Raw genomic sequence first — 18,252 nt, 5'->3', positions numbered from 1 at the left:
ATGTAACAGAAATGAAAGACTTATTTTAGTGATAAACTTTCATATTGTTGTATCTATATTGTACAGTATAGAAGGCATTTAAAATACACTTATGGTAAAAAACACATTTTACTTTTTATTAAGGCATAATAAAAACTGTGTACCATAGCAGTTAAATTCATCGCGTTTAGTGCGTGCACGAACACTATTACTTCGTGGCCCTTTTGCGCAATATCCACCCCTTTTTATAGGAGATTTTTTATCAATAAGATAAAAAAAAACACTTACCACCCGAATCCTCCGGCTCAAAGTACTTCAAGTGGCCCTTCTTCTGCGCCAATTCCTTTAGCACCATAGCGGTTTGATGCGTCGCGTTACGCGCGTGAACGAACACCATCACTTGGTGGCCCTTTTGCACCATGTCTATCGCTTTGTCGTAGCATATTTCGTTCATTTGTTGTATCTGTTTGGGAGATAGCATTATTTTATAGCGAACTAGCTGTGATAGACTTAATTTCCATTAAATTGTCTATAAAATGTTGCGCACTGTAGGGACACACATGTACAATTCGCTGATCGAGCTTTTTGTATATGTGTGCGTACACATTGTTTCCCCGACGCTTTTTAGATTTATTAGAATTTAAAGTCAGTAGTGCATAACGGCTAGCATAAATAACACTTATGTATTGTGAAGAGTAATAAAGCAGTTGAAGGAAAGGTTTTATTATTTGGGGCAACCTACGGGGGCAAAGGCACTACTCAACATTGGTGACCCCCGACAAAGAACAACAAGAAATTATAACAATAAAATTATTTTGAAGACGAAGATTTATTGGAAGAATTTAAATTTTAACATGGCGATGCCTACATCTAACCGTTTCGGCACCCTTTCGGCGGAATTGGCGAAAATCAACGAGCGTCTTTCAAACATCGAGCGCACGATCACGAGCGGTACACCGGCGACCCAGAACACCGTCACGCAATTTTCGAGAGTCTTCAAGGTCATCTTCGAAGCGACGTCGTCCCGGCGCACCTGACTGGTTGTGCAGCTACCACTTCAGGTTCCGGCAGCGCGCTCACAAGTGCATCCCACCGTGTGCCTGGAAGAGAAGCCCCAGCCCCAGCGCAGCAGCCGCCCAGCCGGAAAACTAGCGAGGCAGGTGCAGACTACGGCGGAGGTCTGTACCATCACGCCGTGCAGCCGTCTCATGGTAACAGATTTAAATACTAACTTAAAATTTTTAGTAGATACCGGTGCCAATGTCTCCGTTTTACCCGTACCTAGAAATCCATTTAAATACAATAAATTATGTCGATCCGATCTTAAGTTATACGCTGCTAACGGTACAGAAATTGCAACTTATGGCGTTAAATCAATTGTTTTAAATCTTAATTTAAGAAGACCGTACCGTTGGGATTTTATTTTAGCAGATGTCAAACAGCCAATATTGGGAGCTGATTTTTTAACACATCATAAATTATTAGTTGATTTGTATCGAAAAAAGTTAATAGATCAAGTTACCGATTTACATGTATTAGCCTCCGTTGTTTCGTGTACGCAACAATCGCTAAATTCTGTGTGCAAAAGTCATCCGTATTACGATTTATTAAGTATGTTTCCTGACATTACAAAGCCGATGTCGTTTAAAGAAACTACATCGCATAACGTTTTACATTATATAGAGACGAGCGGTCCTCCTATTCATGCCCGAGCTAGACCGTTACCCCCGGATAGATACAAAAAGGTGAAGGAAGAGTTCAGGGTTATGCAAGAATTAGGTATCTGTAGGCCTTCTAAAAGTGCTTGGGCTAGTCCGCTTCATGTTGTAGTTAAAAAGAATGGCGAGTTAAGGCCGTGCGGAGACTATCGACAGCTCAACGCAATTACAAAACCCGACAGATATCCAGTTCCGCGATTACACGACTTTACTTTTATATTGGCTAATAAAAAAATATATTCAAAAGTAGATATAAATAGAGCCTATCACTGCATAAAAGTTGCCCCATGCGATATAGAAAAAACTGCTATTATTACCCCTTTTGGACTTTTCGAATTTCCCCGTATGAGTTTTGGCCTAAGGAACGCCGCACAAACGTTTCAACGTTTTATGAACAATACCGTTTTACAAGGTCTCGATTTTTTATTTTGTTACTTAGATGACGTCATAATTGCCAGCGAAAATGAGACTTTACATCAAGAACATTTGAAGTTACCTCTAGTATTCGAACGTTTCAATACATACGGCATATCTATAAACTTAAGCAAGTGTAGCTTCGGACAGTCGCGTATAGAATTCTTAGGTCACGAAGTAAGTGTAGATGGAATTAAACCACTCAAAGACAAGGTCGAGGCCATAGTTAATTTTCCTAAACCCGTTACAGTATCGGATTTAAGACGATTTTTAGGAATGATCAATTTTTATAGACCACATTTACCTCATTTAGCGTTACATCAATGCGAACTCAATAAATATTTAGTAAATTCTAAGAAAAATGATAAATCGAAAATTATTTGGAACAATGTTAGTGATAATGCTTTTGTGCAATGTAAGATAGGACTACAAAATGCCGTCACATTGTCACATCCCCTTTTAGATGTTCCCTTAGCCTTGATGACCGACGCTTCCAATACCTGTATGGGTGCGGTATTGCAACAGCGAGTAAAAGGTAAGTGGATACCCCTAGGATATTTTTCCAAAAAATTTTCGCCTACCGAGCAAAAGTATTCTACTTATGATAGGGAATTACTAGCGATTTTTCAAGCTATTAAATATTTTAGGAAATTGTTTGAAGGCCGTCCTTTAACAATATATACAGATCATAAGCCATTATGTCATGCATTTTCTAAAATAGGTAATGACAGTAAAGAAACGCCTAGAAGGACGCGACAATTACTTTTTATAAGTGAATTTACGGTCGACATACAGCATATTAGCGGTAAAGATAATATTGTAGCCGATACTTTATCGCGCGTAGAAACAATTGTTTGCCCGACTGTACTCGACTTCAACGAACTTGCTGACTCGCAAGCGAAAGACGAGTACTTGATTAATATGACACGTAGTGGGCATAGCGATAATAATGTAAAGTTTAAGAAAATGTATTTACCGACTTGTAAAAAAGGAGTATATTGCGAAGTTTCAAATAATATTATTAGACCTTATTTAACAGAGTATTTTAGAAAAATTGCTTTCGATAGTGTTCACAATCTAAGTCATCCCGGTATACGTACGACTCGGAAGATGGTCACTAAATAATTTTTTTGGCCTAGTATGAATAAAGATATAGGGAAATGGACCAAAGCGTGTGTATCATGTCAAAGGTCGAAGATTTCGCGTCACGTTGTTTCGGATATAGGAAAGTTCCCGGAAGTTTCGCAATTCGAGCATATCCATGTGGATTTAGTTGGTCCATTGCCGACATCTCCACAGGGATTTAGATATTTATTAACAATTATAGATAGATGTACGCGTTGGCCTGAAGCATTTCCCGTTAAAGAAATTACTGCAGACGTCGTTGCTAAGCATATTTATGAAGGATGGATAGTTAGGTATGGTTGTCCCGTCCGTATTACTAGCGATCAAGGACGTCAGTTTGAGTCGAATCTATTTTTAAAGTTAATGTCATTTTTGGGTATTCATAAAATTCGTACTACACCTTGCCACCCACAAAGTAATGGCGCGGTGGAAAGGTGGCATAGATCGTTGAAGGCAGCCCTTATGGCGAGACTGCTTAGTAGTAAAAAAACGTGGTTAGACGAATTACCCACTGTTATGTTAGGGTTGAGAGCAGCAATACGAACTGATAGTAATGTTAGTGCCGCAGAATTGGCCTTCGGTAAAACTTTACGTTTGCCTGGCGAGTTCTACGATAGTTCTACAAATGACTGTGATGTAAAAGATCCTTATAGTTTGGTAGAGAAAATCCGTGAAACTATATCTCAGTATCGTCCGACGAGAGATAAGACGAACGCAAAGAAAATATTCGTTTATTCCGATTTACAAAGTTGTAGTCACGTTTTTGTTAGAGATGACGCAGTACACAGGTCTCTAAAACCGCCTTATGATGGTCCTTATCAAGTGTTAGAACGTAGTTCTAAAGTTTTTAAAATACAATTTCCGGATAGAGTCGCACGCGTTTCCATTGACAGGTTAAAGCCAGCCTTTATATTAAAAGATGATGTTACAGTTGAGAACAATATTGTTCCACATAATACATCTTTATCGAAGTCGGTTGAGCATGCGCCACCCATAAGCGTAACTAGGAGCGGTCGCGTAATCCGACGACCCGTGCGATTTGCGATATAGTACTTTCACACAGTATTTAGCTATTGTCTTTAATTCGAAGTAATATCTGTATTGTATGTAATTCAATTTATTATACTTGTGTGTTATATACATTTTTGTTAGAATGTAAGTTCATATTTTTTTACATGTAGCTTTTGCGTCTTATACAAATTTTTATATTAATTGTTCACTATACAACGTTTTGAAGTAAAAGTTTTTATTGTTTCATATTATTGTTTAATCATTTCATTTTATGTTTTACATAAATATGATTAACATTATATTGTGCATATTTTACATTTTTGTGTAACTATTGCGAAAGAATAAAGTAATACGATAGTTTTGTTTTTACGCATTGAAGATGCTTATTTAGTATTTCCTGTTTTTGTAATAATTAGTACCTATTTACTTAGTAAGTTATATCGGATTACATAGGTAATAATATCGTCACTCATTTAGCATTTTTATTAAACTTGTATTAATTGTAAAATATGGATAAATTCGTGTAGTGAAGTGTAATCCGATCAATTTTAATTAGGCTAAGCCGTTTAGATGTAAGATCTTATTTTTATTGTTGTGACATTATGAAATATTACGAATTAATATGTATTCAGTATTGTATTGTTATCTCATTTGTATTTTACGGCAATTTCTGTGTTTGTCTTTGTATTTTTTGGAGTGTATAATTATTTTTTTTTGAAAAAGGGGGGGAATAATGTAGGGACACACATGTACAATTCGCTGATCGAGCTTTTTGTATATGTGTGCGTACACATTGTTTCCCCGACGCTTTTTAGATTTATTAGAATTTAAAGTCAGTAGTGCATAACGGCTAGCATAAATAACACTTATGTATTGTGAAGAGTAATAAAGCAGTTGAAGGAAAGGTTTTATTATTTGGGGCAACCTACGGGGGCAAAGGCACTACTCAACATTGGTGACCCCCGACAAAGAACAACAAGAAATTATAACAATAAAATTATTTTGAAGACGAAGATTTATTGGAAGAATTTAAATTTTAACATGGCGATGCCTACATCTAACCGTTTCGGCACCCTTTCGGCGGAATTGGCGAAAATCAACGAGCGTCTTTCAAACATCGAGCGCACGATCACGAGCGGTACACCGGCGACCCAGAACACCGTCACGCAATTTTCGAGAGTCTTCAAGGTCATCTTCGAAGCGACGTCGTCCCGGCGCACCTGACTGGTTGTGCAGCTACCACTTCAGGTTCCGGCAGCGCGCTCACAAGTGCATCCCACCGTGTGCCTGGAAGAGAAGCCCCAGCCCCAGCGCAGCAGCCGCCCAGCCGGAAAACTAGCGAGGCAGGTGCAGACTACGGCGGAGGTCTGTACCATCACGCCGTGCAGCCGTCTCATGGTAACAGATTTAAATACTAACTTAAAATTTTTAGTAGATACCGGTGCCAATGTCTCCGTTTTACCCGTACCTAGAAATCCATTTAAATACAATAAATTATGTCGATCCGATCTTAAGTTATACGCTGCTAACGGTACAGAAATTGCAACTTATGGCGTTAAATCAATTGTTTTAAATCTTAATTTAAGAAGACCGTACCGTTGGGATTTTATTTTAGCAGATGTCAAACAGCCAATATTGGGAGCTGATTTTTTAACACATCATAAATTATTAGTTGATTTGTATCGAAAAAAGTTAATAGATCAAGTTACCGATTTACATGTATTAGCCTCCGTTGTTTCGTGTACGCAACAATCGCTAAATTCTGTGTGCAAAAGTCATCCGTATTACGATTTATTAAGTATGTTTCCTGACATTACAAAGCCGATGTCGTTTAAAGAAACTACATCGCATAACGTTTTACATTATATAGAGACGAGCGGTCCTCCTATTCATGCCCGAGCTAGACCGTTACCCCCGGATAGATACAAAAAGGTGAAGGAAGAGTTCAGGGTTATGCAAGAATTAGGTATCTGTAGGCCTTCTAAAAGTGCTTGGGCTAGTCCGCTTCATGTTGTAGTTAAAAAGAATGGCGAGTTAAGGCCGTGCGGAGACTATCGACAGCTCAACGCAATTACAAAACCCGACAGATATCCAGTTCCGCGATTACACGACTTTACTTTTATATTGGCTAATAAAAAAATATATTCAAAAGTAGATATAAATAGAGCCTATCACTGCATAAAAGTTGCCCCATGCGATATAGAAAAAACTGCTATTATTACCCCTTTTGGACTTTTCGAATTTCCCCGTATGAGTTTTGGCCTAAGGAACGCCGCACAAACGTTTCAACGTTTTATGAACAATACCGTTTTACAAGGTCTCGATTTTTTATTTTGTTACTTAGATGACGTCATAATTGCCAGCGAAAATGAGACTTTACATCAAGAACATTTGAAGTTACCTCTAGTATTCGAACGTTTCAATACATACGGCATATCTATAAACTTAAGCAAGTGTAGCTTCGGACAGTCGCGTATAGAATTCTTAGGTCACGAAGTAAGTGTAGATGGAATTAAACCACTCAAAGACAAGGTCGAGGCCATAGTTAATTTTCCTAAACCCGTTACAGTATCGGATTTAAGACGATTTTTAGGAATGATCAATTTTTATAGACCACATTTACCTCATTTAGCGTTACATCAATGCGAACTCAATAAATATTTAGTAAATTCTAAGAAAAATGATAAATCGAAAATTATTTGGAACAATGTTAGTGATAATGCTTTTGTGCAATGTAAGATAGGACTACAAAATGCCGTCACATTGTCACATCCCCTTTTAGATGTTCCCTTAGCCTTGATGACCGACGCTTCCAATACCTGTATGGGTGCGGTATTGCAACAGCGAGTAAAAGGTAAGTGGATACCCCTAGGATATTTTTCCAAAAAATTTTCGCCTACCGAGCAAAAGTATTCTACTTATGATAGGGAATTACTAGCGATTTTTCAAGCTATTAAATATTTTAGGAAATTGTTTGAAGGCCGTCCTTTAACAATATATACAGATCATAAGCCATTATGTCATGCATTTTCTAAAATAGGTAATGACAGTAAAGAAACGCCTAGAAGGACGCGACAATTACTTTTTATAAGTGAATTTACGGTCGACATACAGCATATTAGCGGTAAAGATAATATTGTAGCCGATACTTTATCGCGCGTAGAAACAATTGTTTGCCCGACTGTACTCGACTTCAACGAACTTGCTGACTCGCAAGCGAAAGACGAGTACTTGATTAATATGACACGTAGTGGGCATAGCGATAATAATGTAAAGTTTAAGAAAATGTATTTACCGACTTGTAAAAAAGGAGTATATTGCGAAGTTTCAAATAATATTATTAGACCTTATTTAACAGAGTATTTTAGAAAAATTGCTTTCGATAGTGTTCACAATCTAAGTCATCCCGGTATACGTACGACTCGGAAGATGGTCACTAAACAATTTTTTTGGCCTAGTATGAATAAAGATATAGGGAAATGGACCAAAGCGTGTGTATCATGTCAAAGGTCGAAGATTTCGCGTCACGTTGTTTCGGATATAGGAAAGTTCCCGGAAGTTTCGCAATTCGAGCATATCCATGTGGATTTAGTTGGTCCATTGCCGACATCTCCACAGGGATTTAGATATTTATTAACAATTATAGATAGATGTACGCGTTGGCCTGAAGCATTTCCCGTTAAAGAAATTACTGCAGACGTCGTTGCTAAGCATATTTATGAAGGATGGATAGTTAGGTATGGTTGTCCCGTCCGTATTACTAGCGATCAAGGACGTCAGTTTGAGTCGAATCTATTTTTAAAGTTAATGTCATTTTTGGGTATTCATAAAATTCGTACTACACCTTGCCACCCACAAAGTAATGGCGCGGTGGAAAGGTGGCATAGATCGTTGAAGGCAGCCCTTATGGCGAGACTGCTTAGTAGTAAAAAAACGTGGTTAGACGAATTACCCACTGTTATGTTAGGGTTGAGAGCAGCAATACGAACTGATAGTAATGTTAGTGCCGCAGAATTGGCCTTCGGTAAAACTTTACGTTTGCCTGGCGAGTTCTACGATAGTTCTACAAATGACTGTGATGTAAAAGATCCTTATAGTTTGGTAGAGAAAATCCGTGAAACTATATCTCAGTATCGTCCGACGAGAGATAAGACGAACGCAAAGAAAATATTCGTTTATTCCGATTTACAAAGTTGTAGTCACGTTTTTGTTAGAGATGACGCAGTACACAGGTCTCTAAAACCGCCTTATGATGGTCCTTATCAAGTGTTAGAACGTAGTTCTAAAGTTTTTAAAATACAATTTCCGGATAGAGTCGCACGCGTTTCCATTGACAGGTTAAAGCCAGCCTTTATATTAAAAGATGATGTTACAGTTGAGAACAATATTGTTCCACATAATACATCTTTATCGAAGTCGGTTGAGCATGCGCCACCCATAAGCGTAACTAGGAGCGGTCGCGTAATCCGACGACCCGTGCGATTTGCGATATAGTACTTTCACACAGTATTTAGCTATTGTCTTTAATTCGAAGTATTATCTGTATTGTATGTAATTCAATTTATTATACTTGTGTGTTATATACATTTTTGTTAGAATGTAAGTTCATATTTTTTTACATGTAGCTTTTGCGTCTTATACAAATTTTTATATTAATTGTTCACTATACAACGTTTTGAAGTAAAAGTTTTTATTGTTTCATATTATTGTTTAATCATTTCATTTTATGTTTTACATAAATATGATTAACATTATATTGTGCATATTTTACATTTTTGTGTAACTATTGCGAAAGAATAAAGTAATACGATAGTTTTGTTTTTACGCATTGAAGATGCTTATTTAGTATTTCCTGTTTTTGTAATAATTAGTACCTATTTACTTAGTAAGTTATATCGGATTACATAGGTAATAATATCGTCACTCATTTAGCATTTTTATTAAACTTGTATTAATTGTAAAATATGGATAAATTCGTGTAGTGAAGTGTAATCCGATCAATTTTAATTAGGCTAAGCCGTTTAGATGTAAGATCTTATTTTTATTGTTGTGACATTATGAAATATTACGAATTAATATGTATTCAGTATTGTATTGTTATCTCATTTGTATTTTACGGCAATTTCTGTGTTTGTCTTTGTATTTTTTGGAGTGTATAATTATTTTTTTTTGAAAAAGGGGGGGAATAATGTAGGGACACACATGTACAATTCGCTGATCGAGCTTTTTGTATATGTGTGCGTACACATTGTTTCCCCGACGCTTTTTAGATTTATTAGAATTTAAAGTCAGTAGTGCATAACGGCTAGCATAAATAACACTTATGTATTGTGAAGAGTAATAAAGCAGTTGAAGGAAAGGTTTTATTATTTGGGGCAACCTACGGGGGCAAAGGCACTACTCAACACGCACATTGAGATTACGTGGATAAAACAAAACGAATGATTATTGAAATAGTTGCGGAACCGAGGCTATACGAATTTTTTAATGCTACAAAAGTGTTGATAGTAATTTTCAAAATGCTTAGAATGATTTTGAAGCATTTGCATGAAAAAATATTATTGTTTTATTTTTTTGTTTTTTTCTTATTATTTTAATAAACATTATAATGAACATTTATTAAACAAATAATTTTAAGGTTAATCCTTTATTGCAAAAAAAAACAAATACCTGTCTTAAATGAGATCCTCCACCGCTCCCAATATCTTTGACTCCAATAAACTGCTGTTCCAATGGTACGGGTCGGAAGCGGGAGTCGAAGAAAAATAGACCAATGTTCGGATTCACTCGCAAGAATCTGTAAAGGATAATAAATCAGTAATAACGTATACATTAGCGTGAGAATAAAAATGTTTTCAGTGAAAATTTCAAGCTCGCGTCATGGCTATACCGTCACGTCATTGAGCAAGGTAACGATTATGGTATCTTTGAACCTTGCCAAAGAAATTTCACTTTGGCACCCACGTTTTTTTTTAAATTTAGTTCGAATATTTAATACAATTTTGGCAACAGGACAAAATAGCGATTGAACAACATGGTTAATTTTCAATTAAATATGTAATTAATTGTAAATTTATATTCACAAAAGAAATCCCTATCTCAATCAATTTATTGCACATCGTTTTGCCATTAATCAATACATCATCAACACCCCATACCACATTTAACTTACTTAACGTAAAATATATTACCATATTTACCTAGCAACATCCAAATAATTAGGCAGTGTGGCGGACAGACCGACAATTCGTATCATATTCTGCGTAGACTCGACTTGTCGTAACGTTCTAGCGACAATCGCTTCCACTATTGGCCCTCTATCACCGTGCAAGAGATGCACTTCGTCTATGATTAGTAACTTCACTATGGACGCTAGTTCTGTGTCCGCTGTAAGTTTAAAATATTCATAGTTATTTAAAAGTTATTTTGACGAAGTTGAAGTCTATTTATATTAGCTTCCTGTTATTCAATTTATCTTTTCGCGGAAAGGAATCCCGTTTTCTGAGGTATTGTAATGATAGGTTACTTTCGCAATTTTAATTTAATTGGAACGGACTATTGCATATTTAGATATCATGTTTTATGAACGAGATTAGTATAAGTGAAATGAATATAATAGACAAGGAATAATCATCTGACATAACATTTACATTTTATTATTAAGTGTAAATACACTTACACTTTGTTAAGTGTAAGTGTATTTACACCAAAGTGTAAATGCTGTCTATCACTTCCAAAATATATTTTAAAAAAGTTGCAACAAGGCGATATTTACCTTCAAGATAAATATTTAAGTGGGAAAAAGACTACAATGTCTATTTATGTGTAACAATTAATAAAACACAAAATTCTGAGACAAATTAAAATTATAAAACGAAGAATTCTACTCACTCGCTCCCTTCCTAGTAACAACATCCCACTTCTCCGGCGTAGTAACAATCATTTGCGTCTGTTGTACCTCAGTTTTGGTCAGTTTCATATCACCAGTCAATTCTCGTACGGATATACCGAGCCCTTGCAACCGTTTGCCAAAACTTGCTGTCATTTCTGACGCTAGAGCTTTCATGGGCGCTATGTAAATTATCTGAATGAGGGAATTAATAAAAATAATATAGTTAAATTGGATTTGAACACGATTATTTCATATACATATCTAAAGTCTTATTACGGAATATGGAAACATGGATAATAAAGTCTGCTCGGTGTATAAATGAAACACGAACATAACTTCTTTGACTGATTAAATCAAAGCAAATTTACCTTGTTTGTCTTAAAAAACTTCTACTATACTAAGTCATATGAATCACATAAAAATATTCCGATAATCATTCTACGATATCCAAAACCAATATAATATGTAATCTATTATCCTTATATAAACCGATTTATGAAACATACCTTAAACTTGTTCTTCATAATAACATTATTCTCAATATGTTGTTTTATTTGATGTACCACAGTGAGTAGAGCGATGTTAGTTTTGCCCGCGCCGGTCGGAGCGCAAATTAACAAGTTCTCATTTGTATTATATGCTGTATTGAATACCACTGATTGTATTCTGTTTAGTTCTTTTATATTCTCGAATGCCATTTGACCGATCTGAAAAAGATTTTAATAAGTCGAATAGAAACCAAATTGAAGGAATACATACAAATAAAGGTAATTATCAGTTTCTTTTTAATTAGACAGAAACAACAGATTTTTTTGTATTGTACAAGTGCCATCAATTGCATTAAATTTGTTTGAAGAGCGGATTCTATTAACAATTGAAAAAAAAAAATCAAATATAATACACACTACACTAAACTATATTATATTTTCATTAGCAATATATTCAATATTCTAATGTTTTTTTCACTTACTTCATCCATAGCAGATATGGGAACACGTTTGTTACCAATTTCCAAAGGCGCAGGTTCATTTTTCGGAATTATGACCTCCTCGTACTCTTTGTAATCTTTACGTACTGCGTTTTCGGGAAGGATCAATTTCATTCCCGACACGAAACCTTTATAAAGAAAAAACGAAATTATATATCTACATTTTTCCGAAAACCAAGAACAAGATAATTCAATCATTTTGTGAAAGAAAAATCTTTTCGATAGTGCAACCCAGCTTAAGAATTAATGTTTAATTTTGGTTTTGCATTAATCTATAGGTACTTAATATTATAAGACTGAAGAGTTTGTTTGTTTGTTCGAACGCGCTAATCTTGGGACCTACTGGTCCGATTTGAAAAATTCTTTCGGTGTTAGATAGCTCAATTATCGAGGAAGGCTATAGGCTATATATTATCATCACGCTACGACCAACAGCAGTAGAGCCACGGGGGTGAAACCACGCGGAGCAGCTAGTGTTTTCATATATTTTTTAATACACTCACCAGCTGAATTCTTGGCATTTATAGAGGAATCATATACATTAGGATATTGAACTTTAGTTTGAAAATACGATATTTTCTGCAGCACTGGATCTATGTTATTTGCAGACCTTGATGTAGAAAATGGTACAACTGGTTTGGTCAGCTCTGCTAATCTGTAACAAGAAATGTATTTAATTTTTGCATGGATATTTATTTCCCGTGTATGAAAATTTATGTTAAAAGTGTCCAATAGGGAATCATAGTTCAGCAAGTAATTACAGTTTCATTCTTTATTTTCATTTTTTTTTTTTTTTTTTTAGTTTCTTGTCCAAACCTTGCATCTAACTGCCTTACCTCTTAGCTCTCAAGTGAGCAACATTAATTTCCTGTTCTTCATCATCATCTTCAACTTTTTTAGCACTTCTAGCTTTCTTCTCTTCTTTCCTAACTAATTTTGCCAACAGTTTCTCTTGCTCTGACTGCACTGATACTTGACATAAATATTGCGGCATTTTGTTTTCGGGAAGAAGCGCGGCGACTGTAATATAGAATCATATTTTTTGAGGGTAGTTGAAAAATAAAGAGTATTGCAAATCTATGCGATACAATGATAAGACTAAAAGTATACAAAAAACTTAAAATATCAAAATTACTATTCGTAATCACTTGCAAAACCTTACATGACAATTTTTTTTGAGCTGAAATTAAAGTAAATAAATCAATAAGACACTTATCCCTAATTGTAGAATAATACATTTATTTATTTTATAAGTTAACATACTTTCAGCAATGCTAGGCTGTTGCGGTGGAGCTCTCAAGCTATCAGTTATATCCTGTCTGTGTTCTAGTACTTCTTGAATAAACTCAAACTTATCAAAACCCAATAACTCAAACAGATCATTCTGCATTTCGTCATTAGTTCTCGGTGAGTTGAGGAATGTTATAATGGACTGTAAGATGTCCGCACTGGACATACCAGCAGAGTTTTCATATAATTCACCAACTTTTGCTTCTAGCCAGGCTTTTCCAAACTGCAATGTTTTATGAATATAATAATTATTTAATAAACTCTTTATGAAGTGGAGTATTTTTTATATTTGAATCAGTATTTTTGCATTAATTCCTTACAAATAAATTTATAGCTAATTAATCATGCCCAGAAATAGATAAAGGACTTAAAATATATAGTGATTGATAAACAAATAACTAGAAAAATAATGTAAGAAAATTACTTTGGGTTCATTTCGGGGTGCGGCCGGTACAACATTATTATTTCTATTATCCACTGCATATTTCATAGAGAAATCCTTAACAAATGAACTGTCAGTGGCTGGTTTATTTGTTAATTTTGGTAGATTCTTCTTAACTGGTTTATAGGGAATGTAGTTGCATTGAATATGTTCGCCCCATAGCTTTAGATATTTCTCTTCCTCTTTATTTTCCTTTCTTATGTATTCCTTGGTGTCTTCATCAAGGTTAGAAGATATTTGTGTAACAATCTGAAAATTGGACAATCTTTTATATTAAAAATGAATCACAAAATGTTGTTGGTAAGCACATAACTCAAGAACAACGGCTGAACTGATTTCATTAATTATTTTTTTTATAATATTCCTTGAAGTTCATACTTCAAAGTGGTTCTTATGGAGAGAAAATGTAAACAAGTACCCTGGGGCGAAGATGGGGCAGTTTATGATATAATTAAAATGTAATAATTACTTTGAACTTTTTTGCCAGGAACATTTATTATGTTTGGTTTGTGACAGATAAATGTTTAATTACTTGGTGTGAAAATGGTAATTAAAGATGTGATTAGTTTGTATTTGTTGTACATGGACAGAAATAATGAACCCAAATCATAGAATAGTTTAACATTAACAGTATTACAACTACATTTTTATTCTTTAAAATTGTAATTTATTTGTACCTCGCAAATCTTATTTGCTGTAGATGACTGAATACTCCCAAAGGTCTGTCTGAGTTGGGAAAGATGTTTCAACATAACCATATCCTGGTCTAGGAATATTCTCAGTGTCATAACAGCTGCATCTTCTATAATTTCGTCACTGGCATCTCCAGTCAACTGTTTACATGCTTCTTTTAGCCTTTTGAGAAGATCTAGAGTTTCCTCTGGTACTAACTCATTATGTTTTATGTAATCATAAATATCGGAGAAGGATTTGAATCTGGAATTATAAAATAGATTTAAAAAGAATGCAAAAATTAATAATGTAGAGAAGACAAATGATTATCAAATTTGCTAATCAATGCAGGTTTACAGTTTATATTAAAGAATGTGTTAAATGTATGGTAACTAGTAGGTAAACTATTAATTATAATGAAATTATATTCTTACCTTTGAACATTTCTGGTTATGGTGTGGATATACTGTGAATCGGCAGGTGGCTTCAGACATCTTGGCTTATCCAGCTGCGTATGGGCTCTGAGAGCTCTGGTTATCCGAGGAAGTTCTCTCATAGTACGTACTTCTTGTTTATCGTATCCTAGAAATTGTTTATCCAAGAAATTTTCTTCATATTACTTTCATACATATTGTGCAATAAGAGTGGATACTTAAATAAGTACGAATTTTTAATTGATAATAATAGGTAAAGATAGTACAATTAATACGTAAATATAATACGTAAATTAAATTAAAATTATAAACGAAATGTACCTACTGTGCCAGATTTAAATATAAAAAAAAATTGTTAGTTATAAAATACGATGTAGTTACTACATAAGTATATTTCCAATAAATTCCAATAAATCCTACATCTATACAATTTTCACAATGTTACGAAAAATAAATAAATTTATTGCCGAGTGGCAGCAAAATGCCAATGCAAAATGCAAATCACAATGCAAATTCAATGACCAATGTTGATAAAATTAGTGTCAGTGTCAACTGTCAAGTGACATTTGACAACTGTCTTGCAACATGTGCATACTTTCAGTACCTAATTACACATTTTTAATTTTGAAAATATATTTTAACTATGATCAATTTTGTTAAGTAAATTAATTATACTTTCCGTATATTAGTTACTTTGTGGTACTTTCCCTCTAGCCTCTAGGCTTATTGAAAATGTCTACTGTGTATAATTTATATAGCATTCAAGCATTCAATCAACATTCAATAAAACTATACAGTTAAATATGCAAACTCCACGCAAACCCCGTACTTTTTTACTCCACTCACACACATCCATCAAGCATCCATCCAAACATTCATCACACACCACCTAAGCACACCACTTTAGGGTGACTTTAGGTGACTTTAGCTTTAGCTTTAGGTATAGGTCAATTAAGGAAAGCTGGCATGTTCACAGTACTCACACTTATGCAATTTCACTTACAGTATGTTCAAAAATAAATGCGACTCTAGTTTCTAGAAATATTATATTTGTAGTAAGTATGTAATACCTACCAATACGCGCTAACAAATACGTGTTACATGTTTATTGTATAATTTTCACACTATTGGTTTTAAACTCAAACTCAAACATTTATACAATTAGACTTCTTCTAGAAGCACTTTTGAATCGTCATAACAGTTTAACAGTTTTAACATTTACCACCAATTCAGAAAGCAGTATCTATAGAGAAGAAGAAGAATCTATTTAATCATAATCGTAATCTTCTACTTCACTGAAACTTTCATCGCTCGAAGAACTCGATGTTTCGCCGTCGGAATTTCTTAATGTTATTATAAATGAGTCAGTGTAATTATCTACTTTTGGTTCTAATTGAATAATATATTCAATTCCTCATGTTTTCGCGTCTTTCTCCAAACGTCACTAAACATATCCAGACTAATAGCATTTGCTTCCTTTCTAAATAATTCTTCCACATTTAGAAATTAAAGACTTTTTAACGGATTTTAAACGCGATTTATTCATTCTATTATTTTCCCGACGTTTCGAACACTTTACAGCGAGCGTGGTCACGGGGAGACTGAGATGTTGTACGTCTTGATGGTCATTCAAAAATTGTTATTTGTGAACTACCTCCACCTATTCCTCCGTAGTTGGTATCTGGAGTATTTTTCCGGATGTTGGCAGTATTGGCTGATCGTGTCTTCTAGTCTTTTGGTACGTTTGACATGGGATTTTAAATTCTTAATAACAGGATCCCAGGTGTTAGAAAGTTTCAAACCATCTTCTCTATTGAAATTTGGATGTTTTTTAATTTCAATAGCCTCGCGCACAAGTCTTGGAAAAAATTTATTTTCTCTGGCAAGGATTTGTGGTTGGTCAAATCTTATGAAGTGGTTGTTGTCCAGTGTGTGTTCACATACCGCAGACTTCTTGTGACGCCGATGCTTGATATCCGCAATGTGCTCCTTCAGTCGGTTAGCAATGCTTCTTTTTGTTTGGCCGATGTATGAGAGACCACAGTCACAGTCTAACTTGTACACGCCTGCATCTTGTAGAGGAATATTACTTTTAATTGGTCTCAAGAATTGGTTTATCTTCTTATAGTTTTAATTGAAGCTCGTCTTAGGATTCTTCCAATTCTGTCAGTAACTCCCTTCACATATGGTAGGTAGGCCGGTTGTCTTTCAACTGTGTGTGGCTTCGTTCGACTCCTGTGATGCTGTGGAGGCGCCTGCAGCTTGTTGTTACGTAGTACTCGCTTGACATGCTGCAGTTCCCCGCTGAGGTGGGCAGCATCACAGAGGTGGCGGGCTCTCTGAAACAAAGATTTACCGACAGAAGCTAGTTGGCAAGGGTGGTGGTGAGATTCACCATTGAGGTACCTATCAGTATGAGTGACTTTCCTATACACTGTATGGTTGAGCATGCCATCCCGTCCCCTCATTATTAAAATGTCAAGAAAGGCTAGACGGTTGTTAGTTTCTAACTCCATAGTAAATTGGATGTTTTTATGTATGGAGTTAAGATGTTCTAAAAATGCAGGTATATGTTCAGTAGGGAGTATTGTGAAGGTGTCATCTACATAGCGTTTATACAGTCTCGGTTTGACTGGTGCTGTGGCCAAGGCTCTCTCCTCGAAGTCTTCCATAAAAATATCAGCGACAACGGGTGATACTGGAGAGCCCATGGCCACCCCATCAACCTGCATGTAAAATTCACCATTCCACAATAAATAGCCAGATGTTAGGCAATGTTCTAAGATCTCTGCATATTCTAATGGCATATTGTGTTCACCTAACCTTTTCTTAACAATATTGATGCAATCAGTCACCGGGAGATTAGTAAAAAGAGACTGCACATCAAACTACGGAGGAATAGGTGGAGGTAGTTCACAAATAACAATTTTTGAATGACCATCAAGACGTACAACATCTCAGTCTCCCCGTGACCACGCTCGCTGTAAAGTGTTCGAAACGTCGGGAAAATAATAGAATGAATAAATCGCGTTTAAAATCCGTTAAAAAGTCTTTAATTTCTAAATGTATAATACTCGCGTAAAATCAAACCCTAGAAAATACTATAATTCTTCCACAGTTTTCAAGTTTAAAGTTCACATTTTGTGCTGCTACTTTCCCTTTAATTATGCCCCATAGTAACTCTATTGGGTTGAGTTCTGGATGGTATGGTGGAAGGCGCAATACACTATGTCCATGATCTTTGAGGATTGCATCAAGTAAAAATTGTGTATAGTTTGGCGTATTTT

General features: G+C 35.2%; 1 protein-coding gene and 1 pseudogene across 2 annotated transcripts in view; both read right to left on the bottom strand.

Moving 5' to 3' along the window:
- LOC123700845 (activating signal cointegrator 1 complex subunit 3) overlaps positions 1–15,362 on the bottom strand; it is a 36,303-nt gene extending 20,941 nt beyond the window's left edge. The window contains exons 1-13 of one of the 2 annotated variants that reach the window (XM_045648188.1): positions 15,291–15,362; positions 14,966–15,113; positions 14,537–14,795; positions 13,842–14,108; positions 13,391–13,640; positions 12,964–13,147; positions 12,631–12,782; positions 12,110–12,255; positions 11,646–11,846; positions 11,139–11,331; positions 10,448–10,634; positions 9,918–10,044; positions 268–442 (exon numbers count right to left, since the gene is read on the bottom strand). In XM_045648188.1, the coding sequence (XP_045504144.1) occupies positions 268–442; positions 9,918–10,044; positions 10,448–10,634; positions 11,139–11,331; positions 11,646–11,846; positions 12,110–12,255; positions 12,631–12,782; positions 12,964–13,147; positions 13,391–13,640; positions 13,842–14,108; positions 14,537–14,795; positions 14,966–15,087 (2,263 nt within the window). In that variant the 5' untranslated portion in view covers positions 15,088–15,113; positions 15,291–15,362. Of the gene's footprint in view, positions 1–267; positions 443–9,917; positions 10,045–10,447; positions 10,635–11,138; positions 11,332–11,645; positions 11,847–12,109; positions 12,256–12,630; positions 12,783–12,963; positions 13,148–13,390; positions 13,641–13,841; positions 14,109–14,536; positions 14,796–14,965; positions 15,114–15,286 lie in introns of both variants that reach the window. The other variant, XM_045648189.1, reaches the window with a different exon arrangement.
- Positions 15,363–16,495: 1,133 nt separating this feature from the next.
- LOC123700844 lies at positions 16,496–17,847 on the bottom strand (annotated as a pseudogene).
- Positions 17,848–18,252: the final 405 nt, after the last annotated feature.

The sequence above is a fragment of the Colias croceus genome, chromosome 20, assembly GCF_905220415.1.
Source record: "Colias croceus chromosome 20, ilColCroc2.1".
NCBI lineage: Eukaryota > Metazoa > Arthropoda > Insecta > Lepidoptera > Pieridae > Colias > Colias croceus.
Note: the sequence above shows the minus strand (reverse complement) of the source record. Positions and strands in the feature narration are given on the sequence as shown.